General features: G+C 49.3%; 1 protein-coding gene across 2 annotated transcripts in view; it reads left to right on the forward strand.

Moving 5' to 3' along the window:
• The window catches only part of LOC125447910 (rho GTPase-activating protein 25-like), a 53,102-nt gene that overhangs the window by 8,588 nt on the left and 24,737 nt on the right, over positions 1 to 19,777 (forward strand). For both annotated transcript variants that reach the window (XM_059641082.1, XM_059641083.1), the window contains exons 2-3: positions 10,058 to 10,257; positions 13,209 to 13,296. In XM_059641082.1, coding sequence (XP_059497065.1) covers positions 10,058 to 10,257; positions 13,209 to 13,296 — 288 coding nt within the window. The remainder of the gene's footprint in view (positions 1 to 10,057; positions 10,258 to 13,208; positions 13,297 to 19,777) is intronic.

Raw genomic sequence — 19,777 nt, forward strand, 5'->3', positions numbered from 1 at the left:
TTCTCAAACCCCCTTCCGCAGACAGAAAAAGTCCCTCAGCATTTAGAGCCAGAGAGGCCTGCAGCATAGAATAAGGCCCATTGAGCCGACGCTGGTCTAACTATTATGACCCCATTTCCTAGACCTTAGCGCACAGCCTCGTCAGCAGAAATGCACATCTCAACCTCCTCAATGAGATGAGAGTTTCTACCTCCCTCAGCCTTACAGGTAGTGGGTTCAGGATTCCCAACACCCTTCACATGAGACTTATCCCCTCCACATCCCATCTAAAGCACCTGCCCATTAGCCTAAATCTCTGCCTACTAGTTGTTCGTCTCTCCACCAACGGGATAATTTCCTTCCTGTCTTCCCTGTCTACACCTATCAGGATGTTATCCACCTCCATCATGTCTCGACCCTGCCTCTGCCTCCCAGAACAGGCATCCCAGGCTTTGGGGGCGACACGGTGGCTCAGAGTTTCGCACTGCAGCCTCACAGCACCAGGGACCCAGGTTCGATTCCACCCTCTGGCTGTGCGGAGTTTGCATATTCTCCCCGTGCCTGCGTGGGTTTCCTCCGGGTGCTCCGCTTTCCTCCCACAGTCCAAAGATGTGCAGGCTAGGTGGATCGGCCATGTTAAATTGCCCCCTAGTGTCCAGGAATGTGCAGGCTGGGTGGGTTAGCATTGGGGAATGCAGGGGAGGGGAATGAGTGGGATGTTATTCAGAACGGGCCGAACGGCCTACTTCCACACTGTAGGGCTTCTATCAGTGTGCTTTGCTGCCAGCGTTACGCTGGGGAGTTTCTCAGCCTGTCTGTTGATAGATGCTGCTGCCTAACCCTGCTGAGGGTTTCCTGCATCACTTCCTCTTTCCTTCACAGCTTTCTTGTCTCAACAGCATTTCACTCATGTCACCCAGGGTAAGGCGTGGGGTGAAAGGTTCAGTTTGGGGGAGCTGTATGTGACCCACAGCACTCAACCTCTGAGCAGTCGTGGGCTGTGGGGTCTTCCTGCACCTCCATTCAATGACAGAGCAGCACTCCTACAGTGCGGCATTGGGGAGACATGAGCCCATGGACAAGGACATTACCAAGTGAACCCACCCAGTGTGTGTCTGCGTATATACACGCGAATCTGTCAGTGTGTGTGTGCCTCTGAAGGTCGATTTCTGAGTTTTAGAGTGTGTTACTGTGTGAGAGTGACTGTATCTGTGTGTGTGTCACTGTGTCAGCTTCTGTGTGTGTGTATGTATATGTGTACCTGTGCCAGTTTCTTCCTGTGCCTGTGCCTGTGTCAGTTTCTCCCTCTGTGTGTGTGCCTGTGTGAGTTTCTCCCTGTGTGTGTGTGTCCGCCTGTGTCTGTTTCTCCCTGTGTGTGTCCGCCTGTGTCTGTTTCTCCCTGTGTGTGTCCGCCTGTGTCTGTTTCTCCCTGTGTGTGTGTGTGTGTGTGTGCGCGCGCGCGTGCGCGCGTGTGTGCCTGTGTCTGTTTCTCCGTGTGTGTGTGTGTGTGTGTGTGTGAGTTTCTCCGTGTGTGTGTGTGTGTGTGTGTGTGTGTGTGTGTGCGCGCGTGTGTGCCTGTGTCTGTTTCTCCCTGTGTGTGTGTGTGTGTGCCTGTGTGAGTTTTTCCGTGTGTGTGTGTATCTGTGCCTGTGTCAGTTTCTCCCTGTGTGTGTGTGTGTGCCTGTGTCAGTTTCTCCCTGTGTGTGTGTTTGTGTGTGTGTGTGCGCGCACGCGCGCCTGTGTGAGTTTCTCCGTGTGTGTGTATCTGTGCCTGTTTCAGTTTCTCCCTGTGTGTGTGTGTGTGTGTGTGTGTGTGTGTGTGTGTGTGTCTGTCTGTCTGTCCCTGCATGTGTTTCTCACACACACGACTCTGTCTGCCCACTCAGTAAATGTTGCTTGCAGACCATATAGATCTCACTTTGTGAGGCTCTGTTGTGGGTCCAGTATCTCAGTTGTGGTAACCACAGACCAGGGAGAAGCCCAAGTTCTGACTCTAGCCTGGGCTGGTGTAGCTGGAGGTTGAAGATCAGTCACCAGCAGAACATAATCCAAATGAACACAGTTCCTCCTGTTGTCCCAGTAGATATTCGAAGCATGGAGTGCAAAGGGAGCCAGGGTTAAAATGGGAATGTGAAGCTTGATGGAGGCTATGAATGCTTATGGATGCAATTCTCTCAGTGTCTCCTTCCATTTCAAACTCAAAACTCTGCTTCATGACAGGTACAGGCCAGGTCTTAGGTCGGGGAGTGGGGTCAGGGGAGGGGGAGGTGGGCTGGGTTTGTTCCCCCTTGTGGGAGAGTCTGAGACCAGACGGTGTAGCCTCTGCGTCATGAGTCATCCATTTAAGATGGAGAGGAAGGAGGAATTCCTTCTCTCAGAAAGGAGTGAATCTGTGGGGTTCTTTGCTGCAGGGGGCTGTCGAGGCTGGTTCATTCAGTGTAAGCAAGGCTGAGAGAGACAGATTTTTAGTCAGTGAGGGCGATTTGAGGGAGATGGGGAGAAAAGGCAGGAAAGTGGAGTTGACAATGATCAGATCAGCCACAATCTCACTGAATGGTGAGGTAGACTCGATGGGCTGAATGGCCCACTCCTATTGTCATACCTCACAGGTTGAGTCAGCCACTCCCTTGGGTTATATTTATACTACCATTTCCCTGTCTCAGCGGTGAATACAATTCATCCCTGAGGGGAACCCTTCAATGGCTCGTCAGTTTCAACAGCGCTCATTGGGAGAGCAGGGAGTTCCTGACTGAAGCAAACTCAGATTGCAGAAATACTTCCTGCATGTTGCTGCCGAATCGCAACTCAAGTCTAAAAATGGATAAGGGTTAAGAGGGACTTGCTGCTGTAAGACACACTTGACAGCTCAGTGTGGGTGAGAGAAGACAAAGCAAGCAGCTGTGTGTGGGTCCTTTGCCAGGTTTTTGTGGAAGAGGGAGATGATTGTGTTCTTATTGATGAAGCCATGTCATTCTACTTCAATGGCAACCCTCCTTAAGTCTACATTGCAGTTTACACAGATCCCAAACAGTCTCAGATCCATCTCTTAGCATTGCTAAGTCACCCCTAGGACACATGGGTTGAAAAATATCTTAAAACAACTTTAGCTCTTTTCATTCACTCATGGGACAGGGGTGTTTTCCCTTTTTGCCCCTTGGGAAGGTGGGGGTGGACTGCTGTCTTGAACTGCTGCAGTCCTCCTGCTGTAGGTAGACCCATAGTTCCATTAGGGAGGGAATTCCAGGATTTTGACCCAGCAACGGTGAAGGAACGACGATATATTTCTAAGTCAGGGTGGTGTGTGGCTTGGAGGGGAGTTTGCAGGGGGCAGTGTTCCTGTGTATCTGCTGCCCTTTGTCCTTCTGGATGGAAGTGGTTGTGGGTTTGGGTTTGGATGGTGCTGTTTGAGGATCTTTGGGAAATCTCTGCAGCACACACTGCTACGTCTGAGCGTCAGTGATGGAGGGAGTGAATTCTTGTGGATGTGGCGCCAATCAAGCGGGGGCTGCTTTGTCCTGGATGGTGTTGAGCTTCTTGAGTGTTGTTGGGGCTGCCCCCATCCAGGCAAGTGGGGAATATTCCATTACACTCCTGACTTGTGCCTTGTAGATGGTGGGACAGGTTCTGGGTGAGAGAGGAGGTGATCGTGCCAAGATTGAGGATGTGTCTTTCCCTGGAGTTAGCTCTGAACTTTTCTCCCCCAAGAGGGTAGAGGAATTAAAACTGCAAAGATATGCCATTCAGAAGCACTTGGGTGTTGGGTGAAAGCAGATCAGGAGCAGTCAGTTTCACCTTACAGGGACAGTGTGTGTCTGTGTGTATATATATTTGTCAGAAGACTGAGTTAAGGCAAGGGCATGGGTTGGTGGATGAGTTGTGGGCTAAGTAAATCCAGGGCCTCTCAGGGAGTAGAGATAACGGGAACTGCAGATGCTGGAGCACCCAAGATAACAAAATGTGGAGCTGGATGAACACAGCAGGCCAAGCAGCATCTCAGGAGCACAAAAGCTGAAGGGTCTAGGCCCCGAAATGTCAGCTTTTGTGCTCCTAAGATGTTGCTTGGCCTGCTGTGTTCGCCCAGCTCCACACTTTGTTACCTCCTCTGAGGGAGTGCTGTGTTCTGGTCAAAGTGGAGGGAACAGGGCCCAGGAACAGCACCAAGAGCAGTCATGTCTGTCCCTGGTCACATTTGAAGAGGAGCACAGAGAGGCTGCAATGGCTAAGATCTGCCATTCAGTCAGGACCAGACCCTAACGTGACAGGAGGGCACCAACAAGGGCGAACTGCATTTGCGCCATGGCACAGGGGGAACCGCCCCCAAGGCGCTAGATGGGATGGCTACTGAGGCAAAACCCAATGGCCTGTCGGAAACCTTCCCTGCAGAGAAGGAGCTTGTTAGGACCAGAGGGGGAAAGAAACCCACCGAGGGTTGGGGGCCCAGGCTGCTGATGGTGCGGTGCTGAAAATCCAAGAGGTCACTGGCCTGTCATTTGCACAGGAATTCCAAATTTAGCAGCAGCAGAGGGGAGGGCGAGTTTGGAATGAGAAGGGTGACGAGGATTTGGAGTTCGCACACTGAAACGTGTTAGCTTCCTGTCAGTGGAATGATAGTGCAGGCATCTGGAGAGATACCTTCTAATTTAAGCTGACACATCCTGCCCGTGGCCCAGCTGTGTGGGTGCATTTCACACTCTCACGGCCATGTCCAACTGCACACACCCTCCCGGCTCCCCCACTGCCTCTCCTTCCCCCATACAGTGTGCACCCCGGCAATCCCAGATAACTTCGCAATCTGCTCACCGAAGGGAAAGAAAATTTTTTAAAAAGCTGTTACTGAGGAGGCTTATCCCTTTCAAACAGGAAGCATCACAAGGGATCCTCAAACACAAAAACATGGAACCATAAAACATAGGATCGGGCCCTTCAGTCCATCATGTTGTGCCGAAAATGACGCCCAATTAAATCCCTTCTGCCAACGTGCCAGTTCTGTGGAAGGGTCATTAGACCCAAAGCGTTAACTCTGATTTCTCTTGACAGGTGCTGCCAGACCTGCTGAGCTTTCCCAGCAACTTCTGTTTTTGCCCCCCTTCCGCCTGCCCTTGGTCCTTACCCCTCCATTCCTTGCATATCCATGTGCTTATCTAAAAGCCCCTTGTATCTGCCTCCATCACCATCCCTGCTAGCACACTCCAGACTGTCCCCACTCTGTGTAAAAAGCCTTGCCCCTCACATCTCCTTTGGACTTTCCCCTTCTAACCTTAAATGCATGTCCCCTAGTTTTAGACATTGCAACTCTGGGGAAAGGATTCTGACCGTCAACTTTACCTGTGCACCTCATAGTTGTGTAGACTTCTATCAAGTTTCCCCTCAGCCTCTGCCGCTCCAGAGAAAGCAAGCTGAGTTTTTCTAGCCCCTCCTTACAGCTCATACCCTCTAATCCAGGCAGTGTCCTGGTAAACCTCTCCTGCAGCCTTTCCAAAGCCTCCACACTCTTCCTGTGGTGACCAGAATTGAATGCAATCACCTAAGTGTGGCCTAACCAAACTGTTATGAAGCTGCAACATGATGTCCTGACCCTTGTACTCAATTCCCCGACCAATAAAGGTAAGCATGCCATTCGCCTTCTTTACCACCCTGTCTACTTGTGTGGCCGCTTTCAGGGAGCTATGGACTGAGACCCTTCGGTACATCGATGCTGTTCATGGTCCTGCCATTAACTGTGTACTTTCTCCTAACAAATCAGGACCAGCAGCTAATTCAGTGTTTGCAACCTACTGACCTGAGGCAGGATATCCTTGCCATAGAGGGAATGTGGTGAAGGTTCACTGGGCTGATGCTGGGGCTGACAGGACCGTCCTGTGAGGAGGGATCGTATTCGCTGCAGTGTGGAAGGAGGGGCACAGATCTGACTGAAATGTATCAAACACTAAACGGGCTGGACAGACTTGATGCAGGGATGGTGACTCGCCTGGGTGCGGGGAGTCTAGAACCGGGGGTGGGGGGGTGGGTACACAGTCTCAGGCGGATATGGGGAGACCATTTCGTGCTAAGATGAGGAAACATTTCTTCACTCAGAGGATAGTGAGACTGTGGAATTCCCAGCTGCAGGAGGCTGAATACATTCAAGAAAGTTAGGCACAATTTTTGTAAGATTGAAGGCCTCTGAGGAGAAGCATGGCATTGAGTTAGATAACCTGTGACAGTCAGTCTATATGGTGGAGCAGGCTTGAAAGGCTGAATGGCCCTACTTCTGCTCCCCATCCGTGTGTCTCTGTCACAGAGAAAGCAGATTTTCATTCATTCATTCATTCATCCATAGGCTTGAACTCAGAGCGAAGGGGGACTGCAAGGTTTCTTTGATGGTCAGATTTTGGAAAAAGGCAGTAGGTCACGGAATCTGAGATAACAAGGTGTAGAGCTGGATGAACACAGCAGGCCAAGCAGCATCAGAGGAGTAGCAAAGCTGACGTTTCGGGCCTAGACTGTTCTTCAGAAATGGGAAGGGCCTAGGCCCGAAACGTCAGCTTTCCTGCTCCTCTGATGCTGCTTGGCCTGCTGTTTTCATCCAGCTCTACACCTTGTTATATCAGATTCTCCAGCATCTGCAGTTCCTACTATCTCAGGTCACAGAATCTGTGCTCAGGATTTGAGATCAAAGATTCAACATTGTAATGGTGCTGAGTGCTAACAGTCAGCTTGCCCCAGAAATCTAACGGAATTGATGGACAAACTCTCTCCCTCTCTCCCTCTCTGTCATGTAGCCAGATGGAGCTAGGAACAATAATGTGCATTTTTGTAGCCACTTTCATGCAGCTGATGCCTCAAAGTGCTTCCTGGCTGTGTAAATCAAATAGAATTTAACACCAAGGCACATCACTGCAGGAGCAGGGCTGGGGGTTTGGAGTGAAGTTTCTCCGGTTCCAAGCGTGATATGAGGCTATTTTCGGGGATGAGGAGGCTTTCTGGATTGAGGAGACAATGACCTAGTTGGGCCAATATTCTCTGGCGTTTTGGAGAAGGACCTGATTGAGACACAGCAGGAGATCCTCAAAGTGTTTGCCAGGACAGACCCTGGGAGGAAAATCACCCCCAGCCCACCCACGAGTCGGGTATTGGTTACTCGGGGGGAGGGGGAGTGGCACGGGAGTGGAGGAGACAGTGTGTCAGGATCACCTTGGACTGAGCTGGGGAGACGTTTCTTCATTGAGGAAGGACTGAGAGACCTGGGGACTTCTTAGTGACCCACAAGGTTCCTCTCATGGTGTTGTTGAGTATATTAGAAACTGAGAGCAACATTGGCATGCAGGGCAGCAAAGAAACTCAGTGAAGTCTGAAGGTTTGCCTGCGAATTATATTGAAGTGTAGCGTAGACCCGTGTGTGTGTCAACTGTTCCTCTTTCTCCTGCTCAGCGTCAGTGAGGTGAAAGAACCAAGTCTTCTTCCCCTTGCATTTGTGATAGCTGCATTTGTGTGGCACCTTTCAGGGTATGCTAAATCCCTTGATGGAGGTGTACAAAATGATCAGAGGTATAGATAGAGTGGACAGCCAGAGACCTTTTCCTAGGGTGGAGGTAGCTATAACGAGGGGGCATATTTTTAAAGTGAGTGGAGGTATATATAGGGGAGACGTCAGAGGTAGGTTCTTTACCCAGAGAGTGGTTGGGACATGGAATGCATTGCCGGAGAGAGTAGTTAAGTCGGCCTCATGAGGGGCATTTAAGCGGCTATTAGATAGGCATATGGATGATAGTATAAGGTAGGGGTAGAGGTTAGATAGACCTTAGGATTAGGGTAAAAGTCCGGCACAACATCATGGGCTGAAGGGCCTGTACTTTCTATATTCTATGTTCTCTGTTCTACTTCACAAGCACCTCTCGAACCCTCGACTTCCTCGTCATGTCAGAAATGTGACCTCTAATGTGCCCACAGAAAGATCCCATGAACAACAATGCAGCTATAACAGGAGAATGTTTCTGAGTGATGCAGTGAAGTCTTCAATATTGGAACCTGCTGCGTCCGTCCTCATAATGATGACAATACCAGATTTCTTTTTAATTTACTCATTTGTGGGATGTGAGTGTCAATGGCTGGGTCAGCATTTCTTGCCCGTCCCTAACTGCCCCCTTGAGAAGTTGGGGGGGCGAGCTGCCTTCCTGCGCCACTGCAGTCCATGTGCTGTGGGTTGACCCACAACGCCCTGAGGGAGGGATTTCCAGGATTTTGATCCAGATTTTGCCTCTTTCACAGGCAACCAGCTCTGAATTGATACTGCTAACATCTTACTGTTCCTAATCACTGGGGTTTGCATTTCGGCTTTCTGACCTAGTTCCACCTTTCTAGTTTTGTCAGTCAGACTACCATGAATTGCAAAAATGAAACCACCTCGAGAGGCCGGCCATTTTCACTGTGCGGGGAATGAGCTGATTGGACAGACAAACCAGACAGTCACTTCTTCATTCACTTGAAAGACAGCACCAGCTCAACCCTCATGTAAACCACTTCCGCCCTCTTTCTTAAAAATCATTATGATGAGCAATGAGGAGCTGTTTTGGTGTGCTTTCTTAATCTACTTTCTAAGAGACACGGTTCGCTTGCTCAAAGCTGCTTTTGATGGTCATTGTGAAGGTTGTCAGCATTGAAGTTCTGTTGTGTAACTGAAATCACACAGAAAGTGTCTCAGTGGTTAGCACTGCAGCCTCACAGCGACAGGGACCTGTGTTCAATTCCACCCTCGGGCGACTGTCTGTGTGGAGTTTGCATATCCTCCCTGTGTCTGTGTGGGTTTCCTTTGGGTGCTCCAGTTTCCTCCCACAGCCCAAAGATGTGCAGGCTAGGTGGATTGGTCATGCTACATTGCTCATTGCATTCAGGGACATGTAGGTTAGGTGAGTTCTAGGTCTCTGAGTGTCAATGTGGACTTGTTGGGCTGGAGGCCCTGTTTCCACACTATTCTAACCTTCAAGTGCCACTTCTAACTCATTGCCAGCAATGAGGGAGGATGCTGCCATTTGACTGTGGCAGTGTTATGATGGAGTGGCTCACACAGCTTCAGAAAATTTATTTCTCTTTTCATTTAATGGGTGTGGGTATCACTGAGCGGCCTAGCGCTTGTCTGAGAGAAAGTGGCGGTGAGCTGCTGTCCTGAACCAGTTCATGCAGTGTGGAGACACGGATAGGGCCACAGGGGAGAGAATTCCAGGATTTCGACCCAGTGACAGGGCAGAATATTTCCGAGTCAGGATGGTGAGTGGCTTGGAGGGGAACACGCAGGGGGTGGTGTTCCCATGTACCTGCTGACCCTTGTCCTTCTGGATGGTAGTTGTGGGTTTGGAAGATGCTGTCTGAGGATCTTTGGTAAATTCCTGCAATGCATCTTGTAGATAGTACACACTGCTGTTACTGAACGTGGGTGGTGGAGGGAGTGAATGTTTGCAGATATGGTGCCAATAAAGTGTGTAAAAGCTTTGTCCTGGATGGTGTCGAGCTTCTTGAATGTTGTTGGAGCTGCCCCTCATCCAGGGCAAGTGGGGAGTATTCCCTCACACTCCTGACTTGTGCCTTGTAGATGGTGGGCACGTTCTGGGGATAGAGGTGGTTAGTTACTTGATGCCTGGTGTTTACAGCGATATTGAGCGCAGAGGGAATTGAGCGCAGGATGGAGAAAATCAAACCTTTACAGGGAGTGCAAGCCCAGCAAGTCTGAGCACTTAAGAAGGGACTTTCACTATGAACTTATAAACTTAATGTCCTTTTTTTTATACTTTGGATCTATGATTTTGTACCTAGGCACCTTGCACCTTGGAAATGACATTGTACACACTTTTCACTGTGCTCCTGTACCCCTGCACTTGAGTACATGTGACAATAAAAGTTAATTTTAACCCTACTAAGAAAAAGGAAGAATAAAACCAACTTCTTAGTTTTTGACAAGAGACATGTGACAATTATTCATGTCTAGAAAGATGCACATTGACACAGTTTTCAGATTGTGAAAGCTGTCTTCACAAATCAGGGCCGGGTGGCTGGAAGTTGAGCTTGTGATTTTATTTTTTTTTGTTTGTTTGTTGACTGTTCCTAGGTCGATCGAAGAGTGTAATGCCAGGGGATCACTGCACTGTGTCAAACAGATCTTCATCACCCAACACATTGGAGCGCCCTGCCAAGTCAGGCTGGCTGAAGAAGAGGAGGTCACTGGTGAAACAGTGGCATGTTCGCTGGTTTGTCCTGCGTGGAGTCTACCTATGTTACCACAAAGAGGAGGAGGATGGAAAGCCACAGGTACATCAGATCAGGAGCTGTTGCTCACCACACTGCTTCTCACCAGAGAACTGCCTAGAACTGCTTGTTGGCAATTGTGTTTTGCGAGAATCAGAAATAGCTGGAAAAACTCAGCAGGTCTGGCTGGTTGTATGAACCAGATCAAACTCCCCCCCCAAAATATATTCAGAAGACAGCCCAGACCCTAACTTTTTCTTACTGTACAGGCAAATGCCAGCAATTGTGTTCTAGATGAAATTTAATTGGTCAAACAACCAGGCTCATAGCAAGCCACACTTTATTCCTACCTATAGTTAAAATTCAACAAAAGGAAGAAATGGGAAGAACTGGACTCTATCGGAAAACTTAACAGAATAATAGGTTATTTAAAAGTATAAGTACTATTAGTTACGAACAGTACCTGTTGCATTATAGTAACATCCCATAAACGCACCCTTGGCCAAGGCAAATTCAGTAAAATAGATTGTCTCACATGCAATTCTCCAGTATAGGAGGAAAAGCATGAAGAGAAAACTCAGAGAGAGATTAGCAGGGAGTGATGTCCCACAGCTTCCAGATATAACTTCAAGATCCTAGCAACAACTGCTACTGAAATACTACAAACTAAAAATCCTGGTTCTGTGGGAGATCAACCACACCCATTCAGGCTGCTTCTATTGTTCCAACTTGTTTAAAAAAAAGAAGGCCTCACAAGCTGTTTACTTTATTGGATTCAAATTGATAGCTCTTCAACTCTGTCTTAAACCTCTCCTCGAAAGAAAAACCAGGACAAAAGTACATCTCTAAAAGCCATAGTATTGTCACGCAGCATCTGAGGGAGGAAAGCAGAGTTAATGTTTCAAATCCATAGATTTTACGTCAGAGCTAACAGCAGTTAGGAAAATGTGTCTCTTATGCTGCGGGTGAGGTTAGGGAAGAAGGGAATGTTGAGTGGCTAGGTGGAGGTGGAGCTCAGTAAGAGAGAGATGGGGAAAGGGGTGTTAATGAGTGATTATTGATGGAAGATCAGGACAGAAGAGAAGCTGAGTAAGTGAGGACGAGAGTTGAGAATTACAGATAACGGGTTGTCTGTTCTGAAACCAAACCATCAAATGTGTTCGCAGGCCTGAGAGTGGGTGAAAATGCGTCAGCTGAGTAAAATTCAACGCACGTCATAACAAGACTGGGTTTTGGGATGGGTAAAGTAAACAGAGGAGGAGAGAATCAAACTCTCCAGTTATTGATCTCGATACTGAGTCCAGAAGATTGTAAAGCTGCCAAGCGGAAAATGAGGTGCTGTTCTTCCAGCTTGGCTGAGTTTCGCTAGAGCACTGCAGCAAGCCTGAGGCAGAGATGTTGGCCAGTGTTGAAGTGTCAGGGTCGTTTCTGCGGACAGAATGTAGGTGCTGTGCAAAGCGGTTGCCCAGGCTGCATGCTGTCTGTAGCAGTGTGGAGAAAACCACATAGCAAGCAGCAAATACACTGAGGCTAGACTGAGCCAAGTGTAGGCAAAGTGTTGCTTCACTTGGAAGGTGTGCCTGATGCCTTGGACAGTGACGAGAGAAGGGTAAATTAGGAGTGGTTAGACCTTGTGTGGTTGCAGGAGAAGGTTGCCTTGGGGCTGCGGGGACGTACTGGGTACGGGAGGAGGAGTTGTCCAGCGTTACTGTTAGAGCTTGCACTCAGTTCACTTGCACTTGGTCAGTTTCTGCAGGCCACCTGGACAAAAGCATACAGTGAGTGGAGCACAGCTAGCAGGCCCGCAGAGGGAGAGTAACAGCAGCAAACAATTGGCCATGGCAATCACTGCCTGGTGCCTTTGGAAAGGGAGTTCAGCATTGAAACACCCCTCTACAGGCAGAGGCAGACAGATTGTGTGAGAGGGTGATTTGGGAATAATGTAGCTGTCGCGCTCAGCGTCCCCAGCAGCGAGGCGAGACAGCTACAGTCCCATCCTTTTTATCAGGGTGTGGGAAGTGGATGAAAGGCGGATATCAAAATGAACTCTAACAGCCAACGGTGTAGTTTGCTGACCAGAGAGAGACACAGCAGTTCCCCTTGGGGGGTCACCTGAATTCACATCTTTCATGTATACAACAGGAATAGGCCATTCAGCCCTTCAAGTCTGCTCTGCCATTCAGGATGGTCATGGCTGATCATCAACATAGGATCCTGTTCCCACCTCCCCAAATCATTTCATCCCTTTCTTCCAAGGAACTACATCTGATTCCTTCGTGAAATGTTTGACCTCAGCTACTTTCTGTGATGTGAATTCCACAGTCTCCCCACTCTCGGAGTGAAGATGCTTCTTACCATCACAGCCCTGAACGGTCTACCCTATATCCTTAGACTGTGACGCCTGGCTCTGGACTCCCTGGTCATCGGGAACTGGCCTTCCTGAGTTTACCCTGTTGAGTCCTGTTACAATTTAATAGGTTTCTATGAATCCCTCCTCATTCTTCTAAACTCCAGTGAATATAGTCCGACCGGCTCCATACATCAGCCCCATCAGTCATGCCATCCCAGGAATCCGTTTGGTAACCCTTCACTGCACTCCCTGAACATGCTTACTCAGGTCAGGAGACCAACAGTGCATCTAACATCCGGGTGAATAATCCTCCCAGACCTCTGTTCTCAGTGTTCCAGAGGAGGAGGGCTGAAGGTGGGGATGTGAGCTAACAAGGTCAGGGACATTCTAGTTGGCGATTTCGCTCGTCACGTCTTCTGACTGTTGAAGTGGAAAAATAAAGCTTGGCAGCCGACCAATGCGATGTCAAACTGCAGACACAATGCATAGCGTCTCCCCAAGGCCAGCGTCTTTGACCAGGCTGGGGAACTGTTGTGACTCCGTCCATCACTTTGGGACCATTTTGGTCTTTTTTCAAGATCAGAGTGCTTTCATATGAATGCAGCTCCTTTTTATCTTTAAGCAGGGACTGGATATCATGCTCACTAAATTGTCTCATTTGCAGGGTCACATCGTCCTCCAGGACTGCAAGGTCAATGAACTACCACCTAACCCTGATGAACCAGGAAAATTCCTCTTTGAAATCGTTCCAGGTATGCCTCTCTCTGCCTAAGTACCAAAGGCATCTGCATTTCATTCATCCACCCCAGGTCAATGTGGCTCCCAACTCACTCTCCCACTTGGGAGCCACATTATCTCCAAGGAACATCCCTGGGCTGGGGAGAGGCAGGGGAGGCCAGCCACAGAGGAGGACAGGCAGGCAGGTCTAATAGACCCCCTCTGCTGCCCATTGTCTGGGCATATTCAAAACCCAGAAGCAGACTCTCAAGGTGGTATCTCACTAACCCTCTTAGTGAAGGCTAGGCTCGGCACCGGTCCCATTGTGGTCTTGCTCCTGTCAATTACACCATGGCCGTTAGAGATGGGACCACCCCTGATGCTTATTCACTTCTCAGCCACTGATGCTGACCCCTGGGCTCCCAGCTCTGGATACCCTGACCCGAACCTCTCCGTCTCTCTCTCTCTCTCTCTTCTCCTCAAAGGCCTTCCTTAAAAAAGTATTAGAACTGTAACACCCCAGGGGAAGAAAGAAGTCTCATACTTTGTGGGCTTTGCTCAATAGTTTGAGTTGTAAGGAGAGGCTGGGACATTTTTTTACCATAGGAGCGAAAGAGGTTGAGAGGTGACCATGTGCAAGTTTTTAAAATGTTGAGGGGCGTGGATGTGGTGAATGGCAGATGTATTTCCCCTAGACAGGAGGATTTCAGGGCTGGGGGGCACATTTTTCAATGAGTGAGAGAGATTGAAAAAAAACATGAGGGGGCGATTTTTTTTTAAAGCAGAGGGTGGCTCATATGTGGGATGAACTTCCTGAGGAAGTGGTAGGTGTGGATACAGTTACAATGCTTAAGAGACATTTAGCCAAGCACATGAATCAGACATGGGCCAGGAACAGGCAGGTGGAGATTAGTTTAGTTTGGAGTAATGGTCATCATGGATTGGTTGGTCTGGGGGGCCTGTTCCTGCACTCTGTGACTCAGTGACTATCAAAATGAGGCCAAAGTTACTGTCACACTGGGTAGTAGACAGCTGGAGATAAACAGAAGTGAACCAAAGGCCCCTTCCCCCAGTACATGGGGTTGACCCACAGCCTCCAGGACAGTTCAGAGGATTTGACCCAGCCATGTGGAGGCTGTGGACAGAGCCGGATACATTTCAGATCCAGGGGACACCAGCCTGGAAGCGCTGGCATTCCCCTTGGGTTTTCCAGCTGGAAAGAGAGAGGAACAAGGCACAATGTCCAGCCCACTTCATGGATTTACAGCTCCACCTGCTGCTTTACAGTCATTCAGTGTCGCAGTAGGCCACTGGCAGACAGAACTGCAGCAGTTTGCACACGCAGACACCTGGGCTGAGGGGAGAGGAGGATACATTCATTTCCAAACCTTCAAGCCTGGCTGCGTGGGTGGGGGGAACGCAGACATTGCAGTCTCCCTCCAACACAGCCCAACAGCCACAAACTGTGCTCCGGGTTCGCACAGGATGTGGTCTCAGGGGAAGAGGAGTTCGTGTGAAATGCCAACAGCCTCCTGAGCAGAGGAGCAGCGTGGGGGGGGGAGAAGAAACAGCCTTGAACAGCACTACCACTCCAAGCCATGAGCAAAGGTGCACCTCACTCACAGCAACGTTCCTTTCCCAATGTCCCTGTGATTCAAACTGGGAGTTTGCTCAGGGGACCTCGCATTCCAGCCTGCTCTGCTTAATCCCGAACCAGTTTCCCCGTGCTGGAAATCAAGGGAGTTCCCACACTCCAAGGGAAGATGAGAAAGCTCAGTGGCTTTACCCAAAATTGGTGACTGTACCCTCTGAGGTAAATGGCAAAGCAAGGCTGGCACCTAACGGCAGGATGGGAGTGAGAGCAGAGAGGGTGCATTTTATGGTCTACCCCTCACAACCCTGGTCAGGCTGATGGGACAACCACCTTCCTGAGCAGGCACAGTGTGTGTCTCTGTGTGAGGGAGTGAGTGAGAGGCGTTTCAGTGTAACCACCGCTCTGGGTGATCAGCCAGGATTCCCACAGACCAGTAAGGTGTACTGTTTCATCCTCTGTCTATCTCTCTGCTGTATTCACTGACCTCGGTTCCCCAAACTAGCCAGGGGCGTCCCTGTCTACACTGTGCAGCATTGCAGGGAAGAGATCTCAGGGAAACCTCCCTCAGGATCAATCCTTGGTGGCTGCAAGAATTAAAGTCACCAGCACAGGGGAAGCCCACGATTGGCGTCTGCTACCCTGTTCAATATCACTGCTGCTGTAGTGTTCCGTATCAACTCCACAGGACCAAGCCATTCTCCAGAAACCCCTCATCCAGCATCTGTTTCTGTCATGAACATACACAATAACTGAGCCTTCATTGCTCTCTGGGGTGAACAATTCTCCATGTTCACAATCCTCCCAACTGCTGACATAACCCTGCACTCCATTGCCAATGGCTGACCCTTTGGTCCATGAATCCCAGCTCCACAGTGAAGTGTAGGAGCATGGACATCTATCCCTTTGCCCTCATCACAGCCAGTTAGCCAATACGCAACAAAAACACATCCTTCCCCATCCTTCCAAAGACAAGCCGTGGCCCAGCTGACCCTTTTTACGCCAATTTGAGTACCAATAAATAAATCAAACTTATCATCAAAGGCTTATCTTCTTAAAGGAGCAGTCTGTTTTTATACACCTGTCAATCAAGCAAATTCATCAACTGGGTCTTGAAAGAACATTAAAGAGGATACTGTCAACTAAAGCTTGAAAGGAAACTGAGCTGTTTACGGGTGGGATGCTGGGCTGGAGAGGAGATGGTTCGGGCTCCTGCGGTGCCCACTGGAAGAATAGTGGGCCACTGGGTCCGATTTCCAGATCCCAGGATAGACCCAGAAGGAGATTTCAACTGCCCAGCACCCCCTACCAGCCTATGGCACTCCCCCTCCCCAGCCCTCTGCTGCACACTGAAGTGCAAAGACGAACCTGAGGATGAAAATAAGGTGTGACTTGTGAAAGTGTGGAGCTCAGCAGTCCAGCTCTGCATGTACTCAAAGCACTCCATCAATAAACAGCTTTCTCCTGTTCATGTGCATTTTTCAAGCGACCCGCCGAGCCATGTGTCACACACCGCAGGAGCAGGCCTGACTTGAACACTGGGCTTTCAAACCCAGAGGGGGAGACACTACCCCTGTGCCACAAGAACCCGTCTCTCACTGTCTCTCCTTAACAATGTAATGAATGTTCTGTCCTATGACTGTGAGCTCATGTTCCCCATTCCCCAGGCAAGGTAAGCCACGCTTCAGCCTGTCACCTTCCCCACAGGACACGTGGACTTTCCAACCAGGAACAAGAACCAGACTATGATCTCATCGAATAGTGCAACAGGCTTGAGGAGGCTGAATGGCCTACCTCCATCCCTGTGCTCCCGCTCTCCTGCAACTTCAGTACTGGGTAGAGGGTGGAGGGGCAGAGGGAGAAGGGAACCCAGCTCAGTGAGTTGCACATCTTTCAGCCAGCTCTAAAAGCACTGGCCTCAATGCTTCAATTCGGAGCAGACTTGGAGGCTGTCCGTCTCTGGGATATTGTGGGAAGGCTGGTTAGGAGTGATCACAAGGCTCAGGTTTTCCTCAGTAACAGCCCTTGTAGCTGCAGTAGAGCTTTAGTTTAGCAGCTCTGGTCACCACACTGGGCGGAGAGGCTTTGGAGAGGGGACACAAACGGGTTACCAGAATGTTGCCTGGCCTGGAGAGTATGAGCTGTGAGCAGAGACTGGACAAACCTAATTTGTCTCCACTTGAACGTTGAAGGATGAGGGGGTGACCCTGCTTGGAGTTTACAAAACTATGAGAAGCAAGGACAGGCTCGATAGTCAGTTAGTCTTTTTTTCCCAGGTTAGAAATGTCAATTAGTCTGGGACATGGGTTCAAGGTAAAATGTGGTAAGTTTGAAGGAGATATAAATGGCAGGGTTTTTTTAACACAAATTTCTGGAATATGCTGCCAGAGGAGATGGTGGAAGCAGATACAATAACAGCATTTAAGAGGTTTGCTGATAGATACATGCCTAGGTGGGGAATAAAGGGCTACATTCTGTGTAAGGCAAAAGGTTTTGGTTTAGAAAGGCAACATGTGCCAGCACAGGCTTGATGGGCTGAAGGGCCTGTTCCTGCGCTGTACAGTTCTTTGTTAGTGGCAACAGCGGCAGTTTGCCAAAACTGTGGTGACTGAGTTATGCCTGAACACAGTTCAATGTCATTCCTGCTTGTCCTTGGAGTAGGATGGAATGCTGGGCTGGCCAGGAGAGGGCAGCAGCATTCAGGGTGACCCGAGGGTGGGGTTGGAGGGGTTTAGGGTCATGTGGGGCCTACAGTAGCTGTTCTCAAACTGCCCAGCCACAAGCCCAGGTCAGAAACCTTCCAGGATGAAGGAACCCTGCATTCAGGAATGAATATTGGCAAATTCTGGAGAGATGCTAAGGTTTGGCTTGTTACATTGGCCAGTGTTCAGGTCATTTGTGGTGTTGCCTACCATGTTCAAAAAGGTGAGAAACCGGCCATCCACATCGCCTCTCTCTGTCCCACTTCCCCAACAACCCCTGTTCTCAATCCAGCCCCAGCACCATGGTCTCCAGCTCCTCAGACAACTTCTCCACAGCCTCCAGCCCTGCCTGCAGATCATGTCCTTTGCTGTGCCCACACTGTCTCCATGATCCCTGAGCATACATGGCCGTCTCCAGCTGTACATCAGACCCTGCCAAGCCCTTTCCTGAACATGTCCTTGGCCTGACTTGAGGGCATAAGCATCACTGCACACAACATGGGACTTGTTAACACAGAAATACACAGTCCCCCTCCTTTACCATCTGAGAGGGTGGCATCAGCTTTCTACCAGCGGGGAGCCTGTATGCTTGCCTGAGGTTGGAACATAAAAGGTTCAAGCGATGTGTTGCACTAAAATGTGTGGAGTGTATAAAACAATGGTAGCACAGTTTGAAATTGTCAGGTACAATGTTGTGGAGTATCAGAGATATGGCTGGAAGAGGATCGGGGCCGGGAACTAAATATCCAAGGATACACGCCCTTTCGATGGGAAGACTAGGTGGGGCTGCCTTGTTGTGAGAAATGAAATTAAATCGGCAGCAAGAAGTGATGGAGCCTGAAGATATGGGAGCAGAGTTAAGAATGTGCGAAGGAAAAAAGACCCGGATGGGAGTCGTGTATGGGCCCCCTAGCAGCAATTGGGAGGTGGAGAAGAAAATAAATCAGGGGACAGAAAAGGCAACATAAGAACGGCAGTGTTAGAGTAATCATGGGGGACTTCAACATGCAAGTGGACTGAGAAAATCAGGCTGGAAGCAGATCTCAAAAAAAGGAAACTGTGGAATGTCTATGTCTTGGGTTTTTTTTGTGGAATAACCCACTAGGGAACAGAATAGTTCTGGATTTGGTTATGTGTAATGAGGCAGACTTGAGTGGGGAGCTTAAGGGGAAGGAATCCCTCAGGGGCAGTGACCATAAGATGACAGAATTCACCCCGCAGTTTGAGAGGGAAGAGGGTGGAATCATGTGTAACGGGATTACAATCGAGTAAGGGTGAGGGAGAAGCTGGTCAGAGTTGATTGGAAGGGCAGCCCTGTGGGGAGGGTGTCAGAGCAGCACAGGCAGGCGTTTCTGGGGATAATTTGGGAGGCGCAGCACGGAGAGAAGAAATATAAACACGGGAGAGTGAGGCAACCATGGGCTGCCAAGGGAAGTCAGGGACAGCATTAAAAGTGAAAGAAGCAGCACACAATGTGGTGAAGATTAGTGGGAGGTAGAGAATTGAGAAGCTTTTAAAAACCAACAGAGGATAATTAAAAAGCAACAAGCAGGACTAGATGAAATATGAACATAGCTTAGCTACTAATATAAAAGAAGAACTTTTTTAGACATGAGAGAGCTGAGAGTGGACATTGGACCGTGGGAAAATGATGCTGGAAGAAGTAGTAAAGGGGAACACAGAAATAGCAGAGGAACTGAATAGAAACTTTGCATCAGCCTTCATGGTGGAAGACACCAGCAGCACACCAGAACCTCGAGAGAGTCAGGGAGCGGAGGCGAGTGTACTAGCCATCACCAAGAAGGTGCTAGGGAAGCTGAAAGATCAGTGGGTGGATAAATATCCCAGATCAGTTGGACTGAGCCCCAGAGTTCTGAAGGAGATTATGGATGCGTTAGTGGTGATCTGTCAGGAATCACCAGAGTCAGGGAGAGTCCCAGAGGAGTGCAAAGTGGCTAATGTAATATCCCTGTTTCAAAAGGGAGGGAGGGAGAAGGTGGAAAATTATCGCCTGGTAGCCTGACCCTGGTCGTTGGGAAGGTTTATTAGAGATGAGATTGCGGAATACTTGGCAGTGCATGGTAAAACAGGGCTGAGCCAGCATGGCATAATCGGAGGGGAGGTCATGCCTGACCAATCTGTTAGAATTCTTTGAGAAGCTGATGAGTAAGTTAGACAAAGGGGAGCCAGTGGACGTGATTGATTTGGATTTCCAGAAGGCCT

The sequence above is a fragment of the Stegostoma tigrinum genome, chromosome 40, assembly GCF_030684315.1.
Source record: "Stegostoma tigrinum isolate sSteTig4 chromosome 40, sSteTig4.hap1, whole genome shotgun sequence".
NCBI lineage: Eukaryota > Metazoa > Chordata > Chondrichthyes > Orectolobiformes > Stegostomatidae > Stegostoma > Stegostoma tigrinum.